This window comes from Gymnogyps californianus, chromosome 1, assembly GCF_018139145.2.
Source record: "Gymnogyps californianus isolate 813 chromosome 1, ASM1813914v2, whole genome shotgun sequence".
Taxonomy (NCBI): domain Eukaryota; kingdom Metazoa; phylum Chordata; class Aves; order Accipitriformes; family Cathartidae; genus Gymnogyps; species Gymnogyps californianus.
In genome coordinates, this window is record NC_059471.1 from 205,147,224 (window position 1) to 205,167,411 (window position 20,188).

General features: G+C 36.7%; 1 protein-coding gene across 1 annotated transcript in view; it reads left to right on the forward strand.

Moving 5' to 3' along the window:
• FBXL13 (F-box and leucine rich repeat protein 13) overlaps window positions 1–20,188 on the forward strand; it is a 106,453-nt gene that overhangs the window by 1,544 nt on the left and 84,721 nt on the right. The window contains exons 2-7 of the mRNA XM_050908853.1: window positions 6,275–6,378; window positions 9,011–9,104; window positions 10,477–10,544; window positions 12,244–12,398; window positions 14,992–15,101; window positions 17,113–17,208. Of these exons, the coding sequence (XP_050764810.1) occupies window positions 6,275–6,378; window positions 9,011–9,104; window positions 10,477–10,544; window positions 12,244–12,398; window positions 14,992–15,101; window positions 17,113–17,208 (627 nt within the window). The remainder of the gene's footprint in view (window positions 1–6,274; window positions 6,379–9,010; window positions 9,105–10,476; window positions 10,545–12,243; window positions 12,399–14,991; window positions 15,102–17,112; window positions 17,209–20,188) is intronic.

Genomic DNA, 20,188 nt, shown 5'->3' on the forward strand with positions numbered 1-20,188 from the left:
CATTTTCTTCTTGTTTCTCAGAGGTTGGTGCTTGCTGATATCTAGCCATATCTCTTATTTCATTTTATTACATTTTAATTTCTTTATGAAGTTACAGTATGCTTGGTGTGAAGATAAAGGAGATGATACTGGTCCCTGTATTAAGGAACATCAAAGCTAAGCTGAGACCTATGAACATTTATATACATATTCTCAAAATTAAGGATATAGAGTTCTAAAATGGCCATTTGCTTAAGTCTTTTTATGATTAGGTTGTGGTTTGGACATGGTCCAAACACAGTTGAGTCCAAATGATCATGTCCAAATAATTTGGGATTCCCTGCTGCGTCTGAGTGTTTCATTCCTGCCTAATTTCTCTCTCTCAGTTCTCATTCAGATTTACTTTTAAACAGTATCCATAAAAAGTCAGGCAAACTCTAATCCTGCAAACGCTATGTGTATGACAACTTTCACTGTTGCTGGTAGCTGTATTCTTACAATGTTAAAATTAAATATGGATGCAGAGCTGGCTTAAGCTCTTTCTGCTGTATGACCCAAATTAATTTTGCCATGAAGGGTAAATGGCTGAAGTGGTAGGAAGAGGAATGGGGTTATGGCTGGAAGAGAGAAGCCTCTGAGAGAAGCTAGGCTTTCTACTCTGGGTTAGTGCAAGGCTGAAGCTCATGGCCAGTCCTGGCCTCATTAGGCATTTCGCACACCCTCCTCTTCTTCTCTTCTTCCCCTCACAGTAATGGGAGCAGCAGACCAGACTTTCTGGGTCTCCAGAAGAGACAAAGTTGACAACCGTTTTGTCACAGTTTTGCATCAGTTCCGTTATCACTGTTAATTTGCTGCTTTGGGCTGCTGCCCACCTTGCTAGAACTCCTCCTGAGGGTGGCAGGCTGTGGCAGGTTGACCCTGGCCGGATGCCAGGTGCCCACCAAAGCTGCTCTATCACTCCCCCTCCTCAACTGGACAGGGGGAGAAAATAAAACGAAAGGCTCGTGGGTCGAGATAAGGACAGGGAGATCACTCACCAATTACCGTCTCGGGCAAAACAGACTCGACTTAGGGAAAAACTGGTTTAATTTATTGCTAGTCAAATTAGAGCAGGATAATGAGAAATAAAACCAAATCTTAAAACACCTTCCCCCCACCCCTCCCTTCTTCCCAGGCTTAACTTCACTCCTTATTTTCTCTACCTCCTCCCCCCCAAGTGGCGCAGGGGGACGGGGAATGGGGGTTTGGGTCAGTTCATCACACGTTGTTTCTGCCACTCCTTCCTCCTCAGGGGGAGGAGGACTCACACTCTTCCCCTGCTCCAGCGTGGGGTCCCTCCCATGGGAGACAGTCCTTCACGAACTTCTCCAACGTGAGTCCTTCCCACAGGCTACAGTTCTTCACAAACTGCTCCAGCATGGGTCCCATCCACAGGGTGCAGTCCTTCAGGAACAGACTGCTCCAGCGTGGGTCCCCCATGGGGTCACAAGTCCTGCCAGCAAACCTGCTTCAGCGTGGGCTCCTCTCTCCACGGGGCCACGGGTCCGCAGGTCCTGCCAGGAGCCTGCTCCAGCGCGGGCTTCCCACGGGGTCACAGCGTCCTTCGGGCATCCACCTGCTCTGATGTGGGGTCCTCCATGCGCTGCAGGTGGATATCTGCTCCACCATTAATCTCCATGGGCTGCAGGGGGACAGCCTGCCTCACCATGGTCTTCCCCACGGGCTGCAGGGGAATCTCTCTGCTCCGGCGCCTGGAGCACCTCCTCCCCCTCCTTCTTCCCTGACCTTGGTGTCTGCGGAGTTGTTTCTCTCACATCTCACTCCGCTCTTTCTGGCTGCAACTGCAACTCCCCTGTAACTTCTTTTGCCTTTCTTAAATATGTTATCACAGAGGCGCTACCACCGTCGCTGATGGGCTCGGCCTTGGCCAGCGGCAGGTCCATCTTGGAACCTGCTAGCATTAACTTTATCGGACATAGGGGAAACTTCTAGCAGCTTCTCACAGAAGCCACCCCTGTAGCCCCCTCCCGCTACCAAAACTTTGCCACGCAAACCCAATACACAGGCTTTTACTGTGTTTGCAAAATGCGTCTGGTTTTAGAGTGTAGTCTCTTATTGCAGGTAGATATGAAATAATAATATTTAATATTTATAACACGGCATTGACATTTAAGTCAATGGAATAGTTAAGTGTTATGGAATAGCTAAAACGTGTAAATGGTAATGTAATTGGAATATACAGTGAACAGCACATCTTCAGCACTGGAAGTATAAGGCTGGGAAATAACACACCTTTGCAGCAAAATAACAAAATTCATATTTTTCTTGGTAAATTTTTTTTGTATATTGATCTCACGTGCTACTTCTTGTAATAGTCATCATCATCATAATGCTTAGAAATCTAGGTAATGAGTCAGGATATTATGTTGTGCTAGGTGCTCTACATTTATCAAAAGATGTTCCCTGCCCAAGTGCCTTATAAGCTGATGGTGAGTCAGCAAATGGACATAAGAAACACAAGTGAGCATGAAAAACACAAAGGCACAGTAAGATCATTATTGATGAGCAGGGAAAGGCAGTAGTCACAACACATCAAAACCAACCATGGTCAAGGGCTTTTACCCGAGCTTCACAGAAAAAAGAGTCTTTGTGGAACCCATTTAGTTCATTTTTTGATACTCACCAGGAAAACATACAGTCTCCTGGTTTCAGTAGGTGCTTCTGGAAAAGCACTGCACATTATGAGGGTTTACAAGAAAACAACAGGAGCTGTTAACAAAACTACATCTGGCATCTACTGATCTGGATAGCTTATGGGGTTTGGGAGAATCATTAAGTTTAAAGCTTGTTACATCTCTAATAAATTACTATTGGGTAGATGCTGTCTTGATTTGTCCAGGACTAGGAGTAAGAGAAAATGATGAAAATATACCACTGTTGAGAATTTTTTGTAAAAATGAGTATGTTGTGTATAGATTACCTGATTTTTGAGGCATAGAACTTAGATCTTGAAACATTTTGTTTGGAAAACATTATGGATGAGACATGGATGTTTCTTTGTCCTCTTAGGGAATATTTTCTAAGGCACAGCTGATAGTCATCATCCATGCCACCCAGTCATGCTGTCTATTTGGTGTTGGAAATAAATGGAAGTTACTGTTTAGAAAATGTCTGTTAACATCAACAAAACTATTGCTCTGTGTACTGAGGTCATTTCAATGATGAAAAAATGTTACAGCTGAAGAGTTTGTAAAACTTGTTGGATATCAGTATCAAATATTTTATTTTATTCAGCTGATGAATATGCTGATTCTCAGTAGCTCTCTTTCACACATGAATAAGGAATAAGAATATATATGTAGGTATGCATGTATTTTTAACAGTTGCTAAATGTACACAGGAAGGGAGGCTAAAAATGGTTCTTCCGTTACTGAGCCTTAAACTGAATGCTGCATGATTTTAGGACTTTTCCTTTGTGAACTTTTAAACAACAGATGAGCTTTTTCAGATTGATGAATAGAAGCAGTTCATATAAAAATCTGACCTAAATATTTAATTCTAGCCTGATAACTTAGTTGCACTGTAGCAGTTTTGTTGATTTTTTTTTTTTTTTTTTTTTAATGCTTGTTTGGTAGTTGGTTAGCTGGGGGTTGTGATGATATATGACTAATGATCATTTGACATATGAGTATACTTTTAGTTGTTTAATGTTATGAATAAATAAAATTTATATGTTGAGAAAAATTGTTGATGGACTCTGTCAGATTGTTGAGAGTCTTGTCAAAGTCTAATAGAAATAGCCAGACTTGTACAGATTTGGCTTAATTGTTTTCGGTTTTACACCTGGCCCAAGCATCACTGAAGAGTACCTGAATGAGGATTGCAAGACCAGGTGTTACAATTCCTTCATTATTTAAGTTTTATAAAGGAATTCTCAAATGTTAAAGAGAGGTCTTGCACTCCAATATATGGTTGGATAGTTTGGATTTCCTGTGTTAGAGACCTTTCAGAACATCCAAAGGAAAAAAGTTGTTTGTGTTTGTTTGAAAAAGGGGGAGGGGGGGGAAGGTAAACAAAACTTGAAATAATAAAAAATGGCATTCATATGGCAGACACGTACTGGCTTAATCCAGCAGAGGGAGTAGCTGACCAACGTTGGGATAGGCTTTGGGAAATCTGTCCATAGGAAAATTTGTGATGAAAACCATTTAACTGCCTGTATATTATTTAAAATTATATTATATGTCATGAATTACAATGCTAAGTGATGGTTTTATAATATTTTCTTAATATAGTCAACCATCAAGATATGCCTTGCAAATTACATTTTTGTTAAGAAGATTGAAGAGTTGCTAAGGTTGGAATCAGTGTGTTGATTAGCATTATAAATATTCAAGATGTCTAAACTGAAGACAGTTGCCTTTCATTGTGACTGTGCATAAAGAAATATTTTTCTTTGCCTTTTCATATTGGTCTTAACTTAGAATCATAGAATGATAGAACGGTTTAGGTTGGAAGGAACCTTCAAAGACCATCTAGTCCAACCACCCTGCCGTGGGCAGGGACATCTTTCACTAGATCAGGTTGCTCAAAGTCCCATCCAGCCTGACTTTGAACACTTCCAATGATGGGGCATCCACAACTTCCGTTCAACAACCTTCAGCGAACCCTTCCAATTTACATTATTGTCTGATTCTGTTTCTACATAGCATTCTGATTAGCGTGTGGAAGGCCTCTCTAGCATGCAAAAGTTCCCAGGCTGCTCCCTCTACCAGCCTGCCCTGCTCTCTGCTGCTACAGAGTGAGGGCCCACTTGACAGGGTGCCTTTTTTGGCCTCTCTGTTGTGCATGGCTTTTGCTCTGTATCCATAGCATGGTTTTGGTTTAGAGCCTTCCTCTTTTCCCTTGTCCTTCCACCATGCTTCCTGAAAAGGATTCAAGCACATGCTCCACATTAACTTAATAATAGCAAGAGGCCATGTCTTGAAAGGAAAGTAGTATTGCATCATTTGAGTTTGTATGGTGAGTAAACCGTTATATTATTGTGCTGTCTTGATCCATCACACATGTAGCAGCTGCTTCAGATATTTCCTGGTTTTAAAATTTAGTTTTATATTTATATAGACCACTTGTATTAGAGTAATTACAAGTCAGAATCAATATGTATGTTAGAAAATGAAGAAAGTATTTCTACCCACTGAGTGCACAGGTGAAAGGCCATGGTTTGGGAAAATTAAACATACGTGGATGGTGAGATTCCATAGTCAGAATTTTGGTGATAAGCTTATAGGGGCCAGAGCAGACTCTGAATGGCAAAATTTACATGTGTACCATCCAACTGCACCATGGAGAGTGGTGGTAGTGAAAAGTGGGCAGAGACAAAGAAAAACAGTTCTCTAAGTGTCAGGCCTGGAAGAAAATCTAAAAACTCAGATGTTGGTTTTGTGATAACTAATAAAAGCTAGTTTCTTTATAACAGACAGAGGGAAATATAAACAAGAGAGTGTGTCCCAGGACAGCATCTTTTGCATTAATGTAGATTAATGTCTAGTTAAAGATACACGGTTATGTTTTGAAATTTTTACCAGGCACAAAAACTTCTAGTTTATAGCTTCTGTTAAATATTCACTTAAATAACTGTAGTTTGCCCATATACTTTTAAAAATCAATATACTTTGGACATTCTTACTGTATGTGAACTCACAATCTGAAAATAAATGATCTATGTCTTTTAGCTGAAGACAGCTAAAGGGCAAATGAGAAAAATGGTTCATCAGTTATTGTGCATTATTACTAAAAGGTAATGCAAAGTAGTGTGATAACACAATCCTGAAAAGCAAATCTTTTTTTGAACTGCATTTTGTTTTCAATACTGGTTACAAGATCAATTTCTGGCCACGCTTCCCATTCAACATACTCTTTACTACACAGGATTAATCTTGTTTTAAATTCTGGTTTTCATTAAGTAAATAAAATTATCCAATCTTCTATATATTCTTTCTTTAATGCACATTAAAAGCAATTAAATTCTTAGTAGGAATTGTTAAAGAAATACCACATATTTTATTACTATCCTAAACCCAGTGCTTTGAAGTGTAGCAGTTGAAATATGGTGATACATGCAATATTACCTTTAAAAATTGAATGAAAGGGAAGGTAAGTGATAAAAAGAAATGCTTCTATTTTACAATATTTTAAAAGATGCTGGTAAACTTGTGTTTATTTTAACAGTTTCATATCTAGATGCTACTTTGCTGTTAACACAAAGGCATTAATTTGAAGTTTCTTTTTGCAGGTGCTGCTTTGTGGTGTAATTGTTATGCGTCCAGAAGATCCACTTACATTTTTAGAAGAAAAGCTCAGAGAAATAATGGAAAAGGGATTAGATGATGTCTTATGGTACATACTAAATGATTGTGTGTGTGCTATGTGGTTTATAATATTGAACTCGGACTTTCAAAACATGCTAATGGCACAGCATCTACTGTGTAGACTGCAAGTTAAATGTTAATATTGCTTTTTTTGCAAATACTAATGACATATGATATTGCAAATACAGTAAGACAATATCTTCTAAAAACGTAGAAAATATTTTTCTTTTGATATCTATGGGGTTTTTTGTCTACACAATATCTAATGAGTATAACCTCTACTTAATGCTCTTCTTTGCTTAGTTAATATATTAAACCCTTACTTTTGTGGTAATCAAAACTGAAGTAGTGTTACTGGTTATAACTTCATTGCTGTCCATGGTATATTTACCTATATGAACCAGGGATGTGGCCTTCAAGCACTGAATCATTAATTGTAGTATTTCTCATTTTTTCTCTTCTCTGTGTGTTCTTTCACCCTTTTAAGTGAAGTCATCATGGCATGAAATAAAAAAGACTAAGGATTTAGTTCTGTTTACAGTGGAATCTTAGAAAATACTGTGATTGACTTAAATGGGAGCAGGCTTTGGTCTCTAAAATATGTGCAACTTCTATAGGCTAAAAATGCCATCTGAATTTTTAAAAGTATGTTTCACAGCAAGTGCTTTTTCTCAGACATGTTAGTGCTTTTTGCCCACTGTTAGAAAAAAAGCCCTTGGTTAATTTATAGTTAGTCTGTACCTGACAAAAGAGAGAAGATGTTTATGTATATTCTTAGCTTACTATGCAGAAAACAAGACACAAAGTGTTGCATTAGTTTTGAATATTGTGAGATAATTTGTTCTTACCTTTTTTTGAAGCATGTTCATTACTGTTGGTGCAGCTCCTGTGAAAGTTACTTCCCCTCCTGCTTTAACTTGCACATCCAATTAAGTAATTTCATGGTTCAGGTGTGTTTCAAGAAAAGTTGTGTTTTGTAAATATGCCATCTTTGAGGTTTATAAATTCTGGTCCATTGAAGGTTTTGAATATCAGAAAAAAAACTTCAGTTGGTGCAGAGGGAAGAGCAATAAGCTATACTGGTATTTGTATTGACATGAATCACTAAGAAGATGGAGTACCCTCTTCTTTTACGTGCTGGACTTAATCCAAGAATGCAGTTTCATTTGTAGGTGTCACAGCTGTGCAATAATCAAGCCTGATGTTTTAGGATATCATCAGGATTAAGCTGCAAGAAAACTTTAAATATTGAGAAGAACTACTGGGACTGTAGTGTAAGCAAATAAGAAGATAAGAAAAAAGGTGAACAAAATTTCAGAACAATAGGGATGCCTGGAGGCAAAAGCTCTGCTGGGGAGTGAAAGAGCTTTGTACGGGAAGGAGATGGAAAGTGTTAATTCAATATGAGTTAAATTCTGTGTTACATGTAAAGTCTATACAATGTAATTTCTTAGAGTTCAGGTTAAGTAGGTGTGCTGTCACTGATTTAGTAAGGGACTGTTCTGTTGAGATACTGAGTTCTGTAAAATGCCTCATTGTCAGAAAATTGCAGTGTTCATCATACCCCAAAAGACGCTGCTGATCTATTTAGACGGGAGCTAGAAAAACTTAGAGAATGAGAATTGGAAAAAAGAGGGAAGGCAATATAGTGGACAAAGTCGTGGTTAATGCTAGGAAAACAGGCATCTTTTGCAATGTGAAGAAGCTGTGATTTCAAAGGGCTAGCCAGGGAGGTACTTGCCTCGCTTTTATATTCTGTGCAATTGTCACTTCTGGTTGAAGTTTTCGGTAGGAGGTGGATAATAAATCCTTAATTGTTGGGCCTACTCAAACAGAGATCTCAGGAGTTGTCTGGACCCCCAGCCACTCTGCATGCACTCATAGACTGACTTAAGTACATTGTGGTAGCAGGTAAAATCATTACAGTGGGTGATGCAGATTTGTGCCCTTATTGTGCCCTTTCCCTGGGGTTCTCCATGGGGCAACACAGTTCCTCATATCACAAGGTGCACCAACAGCCTGAACCATAATGACGAGGTTTTATGGTTTACTTTACATTATTTATGATGTCTTTCCTAGAAGTTGAAAACTGACTTGATTTCTCTTTTAATTTTGGCCCTCTGGTAAATACTTTTTATTTCCGTATTTTTCATGGAATTATAATGCAGCATAGTCTTTTTTGATTTATTTGGCTCTTGCAGTGTGTCGTCTTTTTTTTTTTTTTTTTTTTAATGAAAACAAAACAGTTTACCTACCTAGACATGTCATGGCCTATCTGCAACAGCAGGAAACATTGCACCAACTACTGAAAATTTGAAATGGCTGTTCAGTCAATATTAAGATGAGAAACAAAATAGTATAATCTGATAGGGATGTCCAAGATAGATATTACATGGAATGTATTAAGCTCTGATGTACACAGTATTTCAACATAGCTCTAAGAGTAGCAATGAAACATGATAATTTGTTTTCAAATTTTGTAAACACATTTAAAAAATGGCTGCTATAGGTATTTGTAATGAAAGTGATATAGGTCTTAATCTTTTAATAATAACATTATACCATAACATGTAACAGTAATCTATTAGGTACAGAGAAAAGATGTATTTTCTTTTGGAGATACTATAATATGGTTAATATAATTTACTTCTCTTTTAAAGGTATATGTGTATTGATCTGTCTTTACACCCAAAATTAAAGAGGATTTCAGAAACTTACCTGAACACTGTTTTTGGACTAGATGGTGAACAACTGGTAAAAATCATTGAACATTTGCATTAACTCTATGCTGTGAAGAAATCTTCTAATACGGAATACTCATATTCTGTTTTTAAGTTTTCTCATGTTACTCCTCTATAGCTAATGCGAGGAATATGATACTTTGCGTTTCTTTCTATTGATACTGATTTGTATCCAAAAACTAATGTCGTCAGAGGTGAGCATAGCATCTAGGCGTATGGTAGGGAAGAAGTAGTTCCTGTTTCATATTTGGTCATAACTTAAAAGAGAGTTCCACATAAATATGAATCTAGTTTCAATAGCATGGTTTTTCTATGCATTATTTAGTTTTACTTAGGCTGATCCCTAAAATTACACTTGAACTGATGAATCTTGGAAAGTGCTATCAACGCTAACAATTAACAGTTATATAAGCAATAAGGAGGTAAACATTTTGGTTTTACTGATCCAAAAAAGTCATCTGTAGAGAAGAAAAACTGTTATTTTAAAACATTCAGAGAAGTAGAAAGTTGCTATATGACCATGCAAGGAAGCAGTCTAAGCAATTTAGTCAGTAAGTTGACACGCAGTGTGACCAGATTTTTCTCTTAGTTACCTCTGTATAACTGTACTCAGTTTTGTCTTCTCTTAGTACATCTGTACTGTGAGTTTACTGCAATTTCATTTCAGCTGTTTCCTCTTTTACCAACCACTCAAATATTATATTAATCAGTCTAAAAGTGGAATGGTTGATTTATACAGTATATGTATAAATATAGAAAAGTGTTGCAGTCAAATCCTCTCATAAATTTTCCTAGGAGTAAGAACAATAAATGAGATAAACCCCAGTATTTTCTGAGGCCAAATTGCTATTTGCACATTCAAAGGACCATATTTTCTTTTACAGCGATATTCTTAGCCCGTAGTCTTACACAGTTTTGGTTTTGTAGAAGTTCAAACAGGTTTATTAAAATACCTATGAGTTAGAATCATGTGGTAAATGGTTTACATAGCAATGAGTCATGAAAAGATTTTTGCAAAGAGTAACTAAACTATTTGTTTAATATGCTAAATTGCTGGATACAGCTGATCAATAAAAGAGTGGATATGAGGGATGAAAGACTGAACTTCAGTTATTGAACCTTCCCTCAAGCACACATATTAGTTCTTTCGTATGCTAATTTAGCATTTCCTTTAACTTCTGTGTGTAAAAACAGAAGTGTAATTTGGTAGCAAAGTACTTCTAACTATACACAAAATTGTACTTGAACATTCGTCTCTTTAAAATAGGTACTTTAATTTGCACCAATCAACATGGAAAATACAAGATTTCTTATTTTTGTCTGATTTTTAAATATTCATAATACAGCACTGTTTTGTGTACTAATGTCATAAATGGTTTGTTTAGATGACTGAAGAATTATGTGCCAAAGCATGGGACTTTTACAGCAGAAACTTAATGAAGCTGTATTTTGGGTAAGTATATGCATTTTACATATACTCCAGTGACATCTCAGGAAAAATCTTTTACCAAAGCAATATTTATGTAGTTCCTTTGGAGGGGGGGGAAGTTTTCATTTTAAAAGAACAACATGAAGAGAGATTAGAAACTTAGATTTGGCTTTATTTTTCTTCAGCAATGGTATTCTGTGTTAAAACTAGTCAGTTCTGAGTCTCTGCCTCTTCCAGACCTGAACAAAGTCCTGTGACATTTCTGTACTTTAATCAGCTCTGTTTGCCAGGAATATGGTAGTATACCCAGAAACAGAAGGATGATTTGCATTTGGGTCTGAAAGTAAAAGATCTGCATTCTCTTCTGCTCTTTCTTCAGTTTCCTATATGCTTGGGATTAGGTAACTCATACTTTATGTAATCCAACTCTTCCTTTTAAAAATGGGCATAATAAGTAGATATGTTTTAAAATATGATAATCACAATAAACAAACATTCACTAATTTCTTTCTTGTAAGCGTGTGTATCAAAATTTAATGATCCTCCATATAGAGTAGATAAGTTTGGGCTATTTTGTTTTGAAAAGCATAAAATGCTAATTATATAGGAGGTACAACTCTGTTAGGACCACTGGTGTAAATCCTTACTAAGAATCACAGAATTGGTAGGAAGGTGAAGATTTTCAAGCTACACTGTGGTTAGCCTTGGTGAACATTTGTCTAGGCTGTTTTTAGTCATCTTGAAAATCACAGGTGTTGGAGACATGACAATCTCTGCAGGCAGTTTATTCCAGTACTTCATAATCCTCTCTACAAGAAATATTTTCCTAATACCTGGGTCTTCCTTGCTACAAAAGAAACCTGTTCTTTTTTTCTGTTTGTCTTCTATACCAGGGACATGAAATGTTATTCCTTTTTCCTTTACATCAGCATTTTGAAGATTGTCTGAGCTAACAGTTTTGTTTAATTATAACAGAAGTTGAACTGGAACAGTAGAATGTTCCATTTATAATTGCTCCCAACTATATGAAATGATTTTTTTTTTTTAATTTGAAATGAGAGAGATTTTGGCAAATGAAAGTAGTCACGTAAAGTCTAATTTATTCAGTAGTCTTTTCAGCAAATCAGATATGGAGACATAGTGTTATTTTAATGTATCAGCGACATATGATTCATTTGAAATACATTTTTTATTCTGAATCTAATTATTTCTTATTACTTAGCTCAGAAGAGAAATGGGATTTTTACCAAAGGTTAAAATAGTTAAGATATCAATTTAAGTCATATTCTGTTATATTAATTTTTATTTGTATTGCCAAAAAAATGCAAATAGCACTTAAGTAAATGCATGCATCTAGCACTTTAAAATTATTTTGTATAAACACTCAAATGTCCTCCCATAAATACAGATCTGTACATTAAAGTACAGCTGACAGCAGCAGGAGTATATGATGGTGGAAGCAAGCAAGTTTTTATTGCTCAATACTGTAGAATATTAAAACCAAATACAAATTTTATTAAAATGAGTGAATGAATTACTACTGAAAAATATTATCAATGCATATTTTATTTCAATGATAAATAACAAACATCAGTTCTACTCTGAAGTTTATATTGTTGAGCTCGACTGCTTTGTATTTTACAGCAAATTGCAGAGTTTTATAGATTGTACTTCATTTAGGTTGGGAGCTATTTTAAATGACTCATTCTGTTTTAAAATTCAGAGGATGGATAAAATATACTCTGCTGAGAAAGAACAAAAGACAAAAGGCAAAGCAGAAGATCGCTCTAGCAGTAGTCCATTATAACATCCAAATATTAAGAGTAATTATACAGAAGTGGAGCATGTGGGTGCAGATTCACAAGGAAAAAATGACATGTAAGTCTATATAGTCTATGCTTTGCATAAGACAAAAAATACATGTTATATAAAAGAAAATTATGCTGTATAAATTAAATATGCTTGGTCCAACAATTTATCTATCTATCTAGCTATCTCTTTGCAGGATGCCATTCATTGGTTGACCTGTGGCAACTTGATGCCATGAATGCTGTGAGAGACAGTTCCCTGTATTCTTTGCTAGGACGGATGGTGCTGGTACTCTTCTCTAAAGACTGAGCAGTGATGCTGATGCAAAGCAGGCTTGGGAGGTGTTAGGGAAATGGAGTGTATGTCAGAAGTACAGGGTGGAGTGAGTCGGGATGCTTTTCTGGGAGGTGGAGTACAGTGACAGGGATAAAACAGGAGGCATCACAGAGCTGGAGTCTTGGCTTCAGTTAGAGGGAATGCATGATGAGAGGCGGGGAAGGAGTGAAGATCAAAATAAAATAGAAAAAGTCAGAAGACAGAAAAAATAAATGCTTTGTTCATTCTGCCTGAGACTTTGTGTTCCACAGATCCTGCAGGTATGGGTTTTTTTTAATGTCTCCACACAGCAGCAGCTGTGAACATTGACTCTGTTAACCTGAGTCCACCCAGACAGAAGTTTCATAAACGTAAAGAATGGGCCAAAAGCACTACCTATAGCTTTGAGTTTGAGCTCAGGCAGTTATGTAGGACTCAAACATTGCTCTTACAGAGCCAGAGGCCCAAGCTGTTGTCTCACTCCCTTAGGCAGTTTTCAGAGACTATTCTTCTTTATTACTTAGTTTTATATTCTCTTCTAAATATTACTTTCAGCCAAGGCACCTTTTGTTAATTTTAAATTCACAGAAGCAGAGGAGACGACATCTAGAGGGCATAGTTATACAATATATTTCCTTCTATGACAAAGCTGACATATGGAGAAATGCCATTCAATCATTCTTGGCTGTGTGACTCTGTTCATTGACTCTTGACTAGTACCAGTATAACTGTTTGTGGGATTGCACTGTAAACAAGGTTGCTGGAATGACAGAGAATTGGGGGGGGAGGGGAAAGTGGGTCTTTTTTTCTTTCTTAAATAAAATTTGATCACTTTAGGGATCTGCTTATAGTAGAACTCTACTGTACTATGAACACAACCCACGAAGGAGTGATCTGTGGAAAAAGTTCAAGAGTGAACAGTGTGTGTGAGACAGAATTGAAGGGGCAGGTCAGTGGGCTGTTAGATCCTGATTGATGAAAGTCAGAGCAAATTAATGTAGATGCAGTTTGGACTTCCCTTGCAATGCTGAGAGTTTTTGCCTTCCTCCCTTGGGCAATGAAAACTTGATATTATTTTGTAGGCATTTGCTTTGCAAATATTTCCAGTTTCTGTACCTTACTGGTTGTATAGCCTAAAAAGTTATTAAAGTTTGTAATTAAAGTGTAAAGTGTACACTTACTAAAGTGTATAATTAAGTAATATACAATATGTTCCCTAGAACACACAGTGAGCATGACTCAGGTAACAGAAAACAGACTTAGGTTTATACTGTCAACATTGCATCTCTTGCCAGATTTGAGACACACTGATTTTGTTTTTCACAAAGAATGGATCTTAAATGTACCTTTATAATAATTTATTTCAGTTGAATTTCTAGACACCTTTTTGTTAAAAAAATTAGATAAGTGATTCTATAGTGTGTATTTAATATATCAAAATTTACATTTTACTCCTTTTGATAGTGAAGACCGCATGTCACACTAATCAAGCTTAGTCCTTGTCCATGAGATAAGATTATATAGGGCTAAGCTACTTAAACAGCTGTATGTTCTTGAAAGTATCAGGTAAGAAGGGTCTCTCAGCTCCCTTTGTAGCTTATTGCAGTTTTTTTTACAGTTAACTGACAAAAAAAAATTTGAATGATGACGTAAGTTTTTGCAGAAAATTGCACTTATTTCCTCTTGGTTTTATTTCAGTGACTGTGAAGAGCATTTTATTTCGATTGCATTTGTAACACCCTTTACATATAGAAGGACAGTTATAGTATTCCCCATACTTTTTTTTGTGCTGGACTAAACAAAATTCAATTCCTGCCAAACTTGTCTTAAACGTAATGTTTTTAAATGTTTACATTAATTCATAATGAACACGTGATCTTTCATAAGCTGCTTTACTGTTCTTTGTACATTTAACACTGGTGTAACACTTAGCACTTGACTTTACTAAATTTATTCTTACGACTTTTGACTTCTATGCTATCTGAAACATTATTAAAGTTTTGTTATTGTATTTCGTTTCACAGAGGTCTGTGTACATCTTGCACCTCTAAGCTCTGTGAAATTATTGGGTAATTTGGTAGATCAAACTGTAGATCAGTAATGTCTTATACACATAAATTGGAAATACGTCATGTTTATGCCATGCCTGGTAACTTGAAATCCTATTGCAACGGTCTTAATTATATCTATTGTAAAAAGTTGTTATTTATTTCCTTAGAGAAGCTGAATTGAATAGCTATTTTATTGAAAAGTAATTTGATAGACAGTCATTCATCTAAAGCATTTAAATGACATACTTATTCTTACTTATGGTCCTCAAATTGGTTATAATTATGTATATTTTCAGTGGCAGTGAAACGACTGCAACAGATCTTTAACAAAATATATTTAAATGCTGTTGTGAAAGCTTGGCATGCAGAGGCCCACAGTTCTTCAAAAACAAAAGCATATTTTGAAGTATGCAGTGTAATACTTTAAATATAGTAAGCTCAACGATTAAAGATTAACTCCATTAATTCCAACTGTTATGGAAAAACAGCTCTATCAATATTAAATGAAGCATTTTAGTGTACTACTACTAATACTACTATTTAGTACTTACAGTGTTACGGGAAGCAGATCATTACCTCTATATTCTATAAGTAAAAGTTTGGTCATATCTTAAGCAGTGAAAGGGGTTGAGTGTTGTTGTCTATTATCAGTGATCTAGCTGGCTTGGATCAGGTGGCTGATGTCTTAGGGGTAGTATTACCAGTTGAGATGATGATCAGTAAAGATGATGCCTCTGGATCCCTGCCACCAGAATCCAAGAGGTGTAGATTCCTGCAGAGTGAGGAGAAGCCTCAGTAACCTCATGTCCTCCCCAAAACTTGGGGTAACCAAAACTGTGATCACCTGAGAGTAGGCAGCACATGGACAGCCCCATATGCCCCACTGCCAGCAGCCGTATCTGGTCTCACTGTGAAAAACAGGGCTCTTCTCATTTCTGGGAAGGTTTCTCCTGCTAAGGAAGAGAATGCCATAGCTTGGTGGGATGCTCGGCAGACACCATGTGGGGAAGGGGAGAGATGGGAGCTGTTAAGATCCAGCCGCTGCTAATAGCATGGGGGTTCCAAATATCACACTCACACAGATAAAGCTCTCCCACTGGCTCCTTTTCCTTCCCCTGCTGTAGGATGGTCAGAATGGAAACCAGCTGTGGACAATTTATCAATTGCTGGCTGCCAGACACCAGTTGTCAAATCCTTCCTGGAGTAAACCTGTCATTAGTCCTGCTTCTTCCCTGTTCTCTCAAACTAGTTGGTAGACTCTCACTTTTATTTTTGTTTCTTCTCCCTCCCGTACATTTTCTTTCTCCTCTTTTCTTGCTGGTATCTTAAAATACTTAAAATGTTAGTCTGACTAGATTGAGTGCACAAAAGATGTCCTGTTTCTGGAGTGTATTGGCATTCTTAGGGAATAATACTCTTAAATTCTTTCCAATCTTAATAGCAGTAGCAAGGATTGGTTTGACTTCCATAATTAGATTAGAATGCATATAACAGAAAGCATATAACTGAGTCATTTTTTAATTGTGTACTTTTGTATTGTGTGCACTTTTGTAAGCATTTTGGGTGCAACTAAGTCACCTAAACATAGGTTTCTGATATAATTCAGCATGGGCTGGGATATCTCAGGCAAGGCTAGACCAGACAGGCCTCCAGCTTAAAGCTCAAGAAGTCCAAGAATCCTCTGCCAGTCCTGTGTCATATCTGCCAGTCTTTTGTGGATATCTTGGATAATCCAGGGCATCCAAGATGACATTGATTGATTTTAAAATGCAAAATTAAACCATCAATGATTATAATATGTAATAAACTTAATGGGCCAGAAGAACTCGCATTGCTACTAAAGGGCAAATAAATTTTCAGGATGGGAAGTTACAATCTAAAGCTCATTATTCCATTTACTCTGGTCTTTCTGGCTTTCCCATCCCACTGTTTTCTTCCTTCCCATTTTCTTTATTCCTAATTTCTCCTTTCCTGCGTATTTCCTCTTTCTTTTATCTTCTCCTCTCTTCCCTGTAGCAATATTCAAATGAAAACCAATTTTATAACCCCTGAAACTCTTCTGTTTCTAGAGCTAAAGAATAGGAGATTCAATGTTACTCCCATGTTGAGACTATATATGAAAAATACTTTAGTATCTTTCATGCAGTATACATTGTTGGATACAATATAACATCAGAGAGATTTTAGTAGTGATACCTTTTGAAGACTTGTCTGAAAAATTCGCGTGTGCTAGTAGTATATGTCATATTGTGTGTAGCAGTTACAAATGTTCATCGATGTGTAACTATATGGGGATTTGAAAATACCTAGTTAAGTTTAGCAAATTTAATTTCATTTTTTGAATATTTAAATATATTTGAAACTTTGAACCTGCAATTAAGATTAAATTGTACTTCTCTTGTACCATCTTTTTTCAGAGTTTGGCAAAGGAAAGTCAGAAAGGCTGTTTTGAATCAAATGATCTTACTGTCAGACATAAAATATCCCATTTACCAGAAAAAGCCTTATTACAGGTTTGTGATAGTTGGTGTTCTTTTTAATTTTTAATATGTATATTTCATAAATGGTATATATCATGTTTTGTTGAAAAGGATGTGTTTGTGTGATGGAAAGGAAGGTTCCTGTTTACATTGTTCACTTTGAGTCAGGTGGAATCCTTTGAAGGATGGTAATGCTGTTCTTTCCTTCAGTAGCAACTGATCATATTCTGCATGCCCTAACCTGACATCCAGAAGCTTCTCTGAGCTGAGACTGAAAGAGAAAGAGGGAGACTCAAAAAGGGAGAACAAGAAATCAGGAAATCTGTAGGATAGGTAGAGAGTGGAACTCCTGAGAGAAGTAAAGGGATTTGTTTGCAGTGAATAGAAGCTCATAAGCCAAGCCTCAAATGTGAGAGAAAGCAGTTTAATTTTCTTAAAAATATAGAGAAGACTGTATGGACATTATGCAGCTCCTTAAGACAGAAGAAACTGCTAGGCCAGAAAACAAGAATAGAGGAGAGGAATCTACTGCAAGGGCACAGTGGGTAGGGAGAGATTTCTTTCCAAACATTTTTATTAAATTTGTTTAAATTAATTTGTTTGTTTAAAAGGTTGCTTTGTTCAGTATTTTTGTATCCTTACAAAATGTAACTTTAGAGTGAAAGCTTGTTAATACACTAACTTCTAGAAGAGAAGGTAGTTCTACCCAGAAGCAAGAAGATTCATTTGTGGCAGTATTTTAGAAAAAGAACAGAATTATTAGCTACTGGTTGTGGGACCTTCAGTTGTAGAGGCCAGTTTAACTAAATTACAGGTTGGTTACTGAAAATAATTGCTGCTGAGGGATACATTGGAACTATTGCTGAAATGTTTTATCTTCTTATAAATAAGCTTTAATTTGTCCTATCATGTTTTTCCATTAATTTAACATTGGAAAAACATTAAAGTGGTATTTCAGAAAAACATATGTTTTTCTTTTATATAGTATGCACTATAGTGAATGTAAAATTAAGTTTTTATCCAATAAAGTCTAAAACCCGAATGCAGATACTTAATTTTAAGCACGTGCCTAATGCCACTGACATCACAGGAAACTTGAATCTGTAAGCTAAATCATGTGCATAGTTTACAGACCTTACTCACCAGAAATACAGCATGCTTTAATTCTTCTTGATGTTATCTAGATGGATTCCACTGGTGGTGCATACAGTCTTCATGGATATGAGACTGGTTTATTTTGACTTAGGTCCCTCAATGGGGTTTAGCCTGTGCTATTTGCTTACTACTGGCTCATTCAGTAACCAGAGAACTTCTGCTATCAAGTGATTCAGATATGGGCCCCTTGCAGCAGCAGTAGTATCTCTCCTAAAGAATTTGGGAGTCATGATACTCATACCTCTGATTACTAAGACATTGATATAAGTTAAGGGAGAATCTCTAGTATGAACCTCTTCTTCAAAAGCAGTGCACTCAAAAGGGAGTGTTCTTCCCATACAAGTGTAAACATCACTAAAACAGAGAGAGAAATTCATTTACTGTGTGAGTAGCAGAATGACCAAAATTTGATCTACTGTGCCACCTCCTAACGTTCTCTTTCCTAGTAAGGTAGTATTATACACTACAATAGTAGTATATATAAAAGATGGTATTATATAAGCGTGTATATATGTATGTATTTATATATATTGTCCTGGTTTCAGCTGGGATAAAGTTAATTTTCTTCCTAGTAGCTGGTACAGTGTGTTTTGGATTTAGTGTGAGAATGATGTTGATAACACGCTGATGTTTTAGTTGTTGCTAAGTAGCACTTATCCTAAGTTAAGGATTGTTCAGTTTCCCATGCTCTGCCAGCAAGCAGGTGCACAAGAAGCTGGGAGGGAGCACAGCCAGGACAGCGGACCTGAACTAGCCAAAGGGGTATTCCATACCATAGAACGTCATGCTCAGTATATAAATGGAGGAGAGTTGGCCGGGAGGGGCGGATCGCTGCTCGGGCATTGGTCAGCGGGTGGTGAGCAACTGCACTGTGCATCACTTGTCTTTTCTTGGGTCTAATTTATCTCTTTTTGTTATATTCCTTTTCATTACAATTGTTATTATATTTGTATTATTATTATTTTTATTATTATATATATACTTTTAATTTTAGTTATTGAACTGTTCTTATCTCAACCCATGGGTTTTACTTTTTTTCCCGATTCTCCTCCCCATCCCACTGGGAGGGGGGAGGAGTGAGTGAGCAGCTGCGTGGTGCTTCGTTGCTGGCTGGGGTTAAGCAACGACAATCCATATATCAAAGACGGTATTATAGCTTACATGTGTCCATACCTATCCAACTTATCATATCTGTAAATAAATAATTATTCAAATTTTCAGGAATTCTGAGGGGGGGTAGTAGCATCCTTTCTTCACTAAAAACCCTGAAATAGTGTAATCTTTCTGTTAGTTCTATTAACAAACAATATTGACAGTATCATTCCTTTTTTTGTAGCTTGGGAGAAATCTGTTTGTTTTATCTTAGTCTATGAGCCTTGTTTTTTTGACATTCAAACCATGAGCTCAAAATATAGTGGCATTTTAAGCTATCCTTGTAGGTTGCCCTTTTTTGAGGTCACATCATGTTCACAGTTACATGCGCCGCTGTCACAAAGAATCAGATCTCACATACATAAAGCCTATGCACATGAAAACCAGAATCCGGATATTAGCATATCAAAAAGAATGACAGCTATTCTGAGGTATGTAGCCATACTTTTTGATTAAGGCTACAGAGCAGCTGTAAAAATACATTATATAATTTTCTCTTCTGTTTATATATAAACTTAACTTTATAGCCTATATAAATCAAATATACTGTCAAGTGCTACTTTAGTGGCTTAGCAGAAAACATTGATGTCTTCCATTTCTAGAGCAATTCCAACTCTGAGGTCTGGAGCTGAAAAGCAAGGTAGTTTGCCAGTTTAGACTTTGGTCCCATCATAGTGTATATTTTAATCTGCGTTTATGAGGAGAA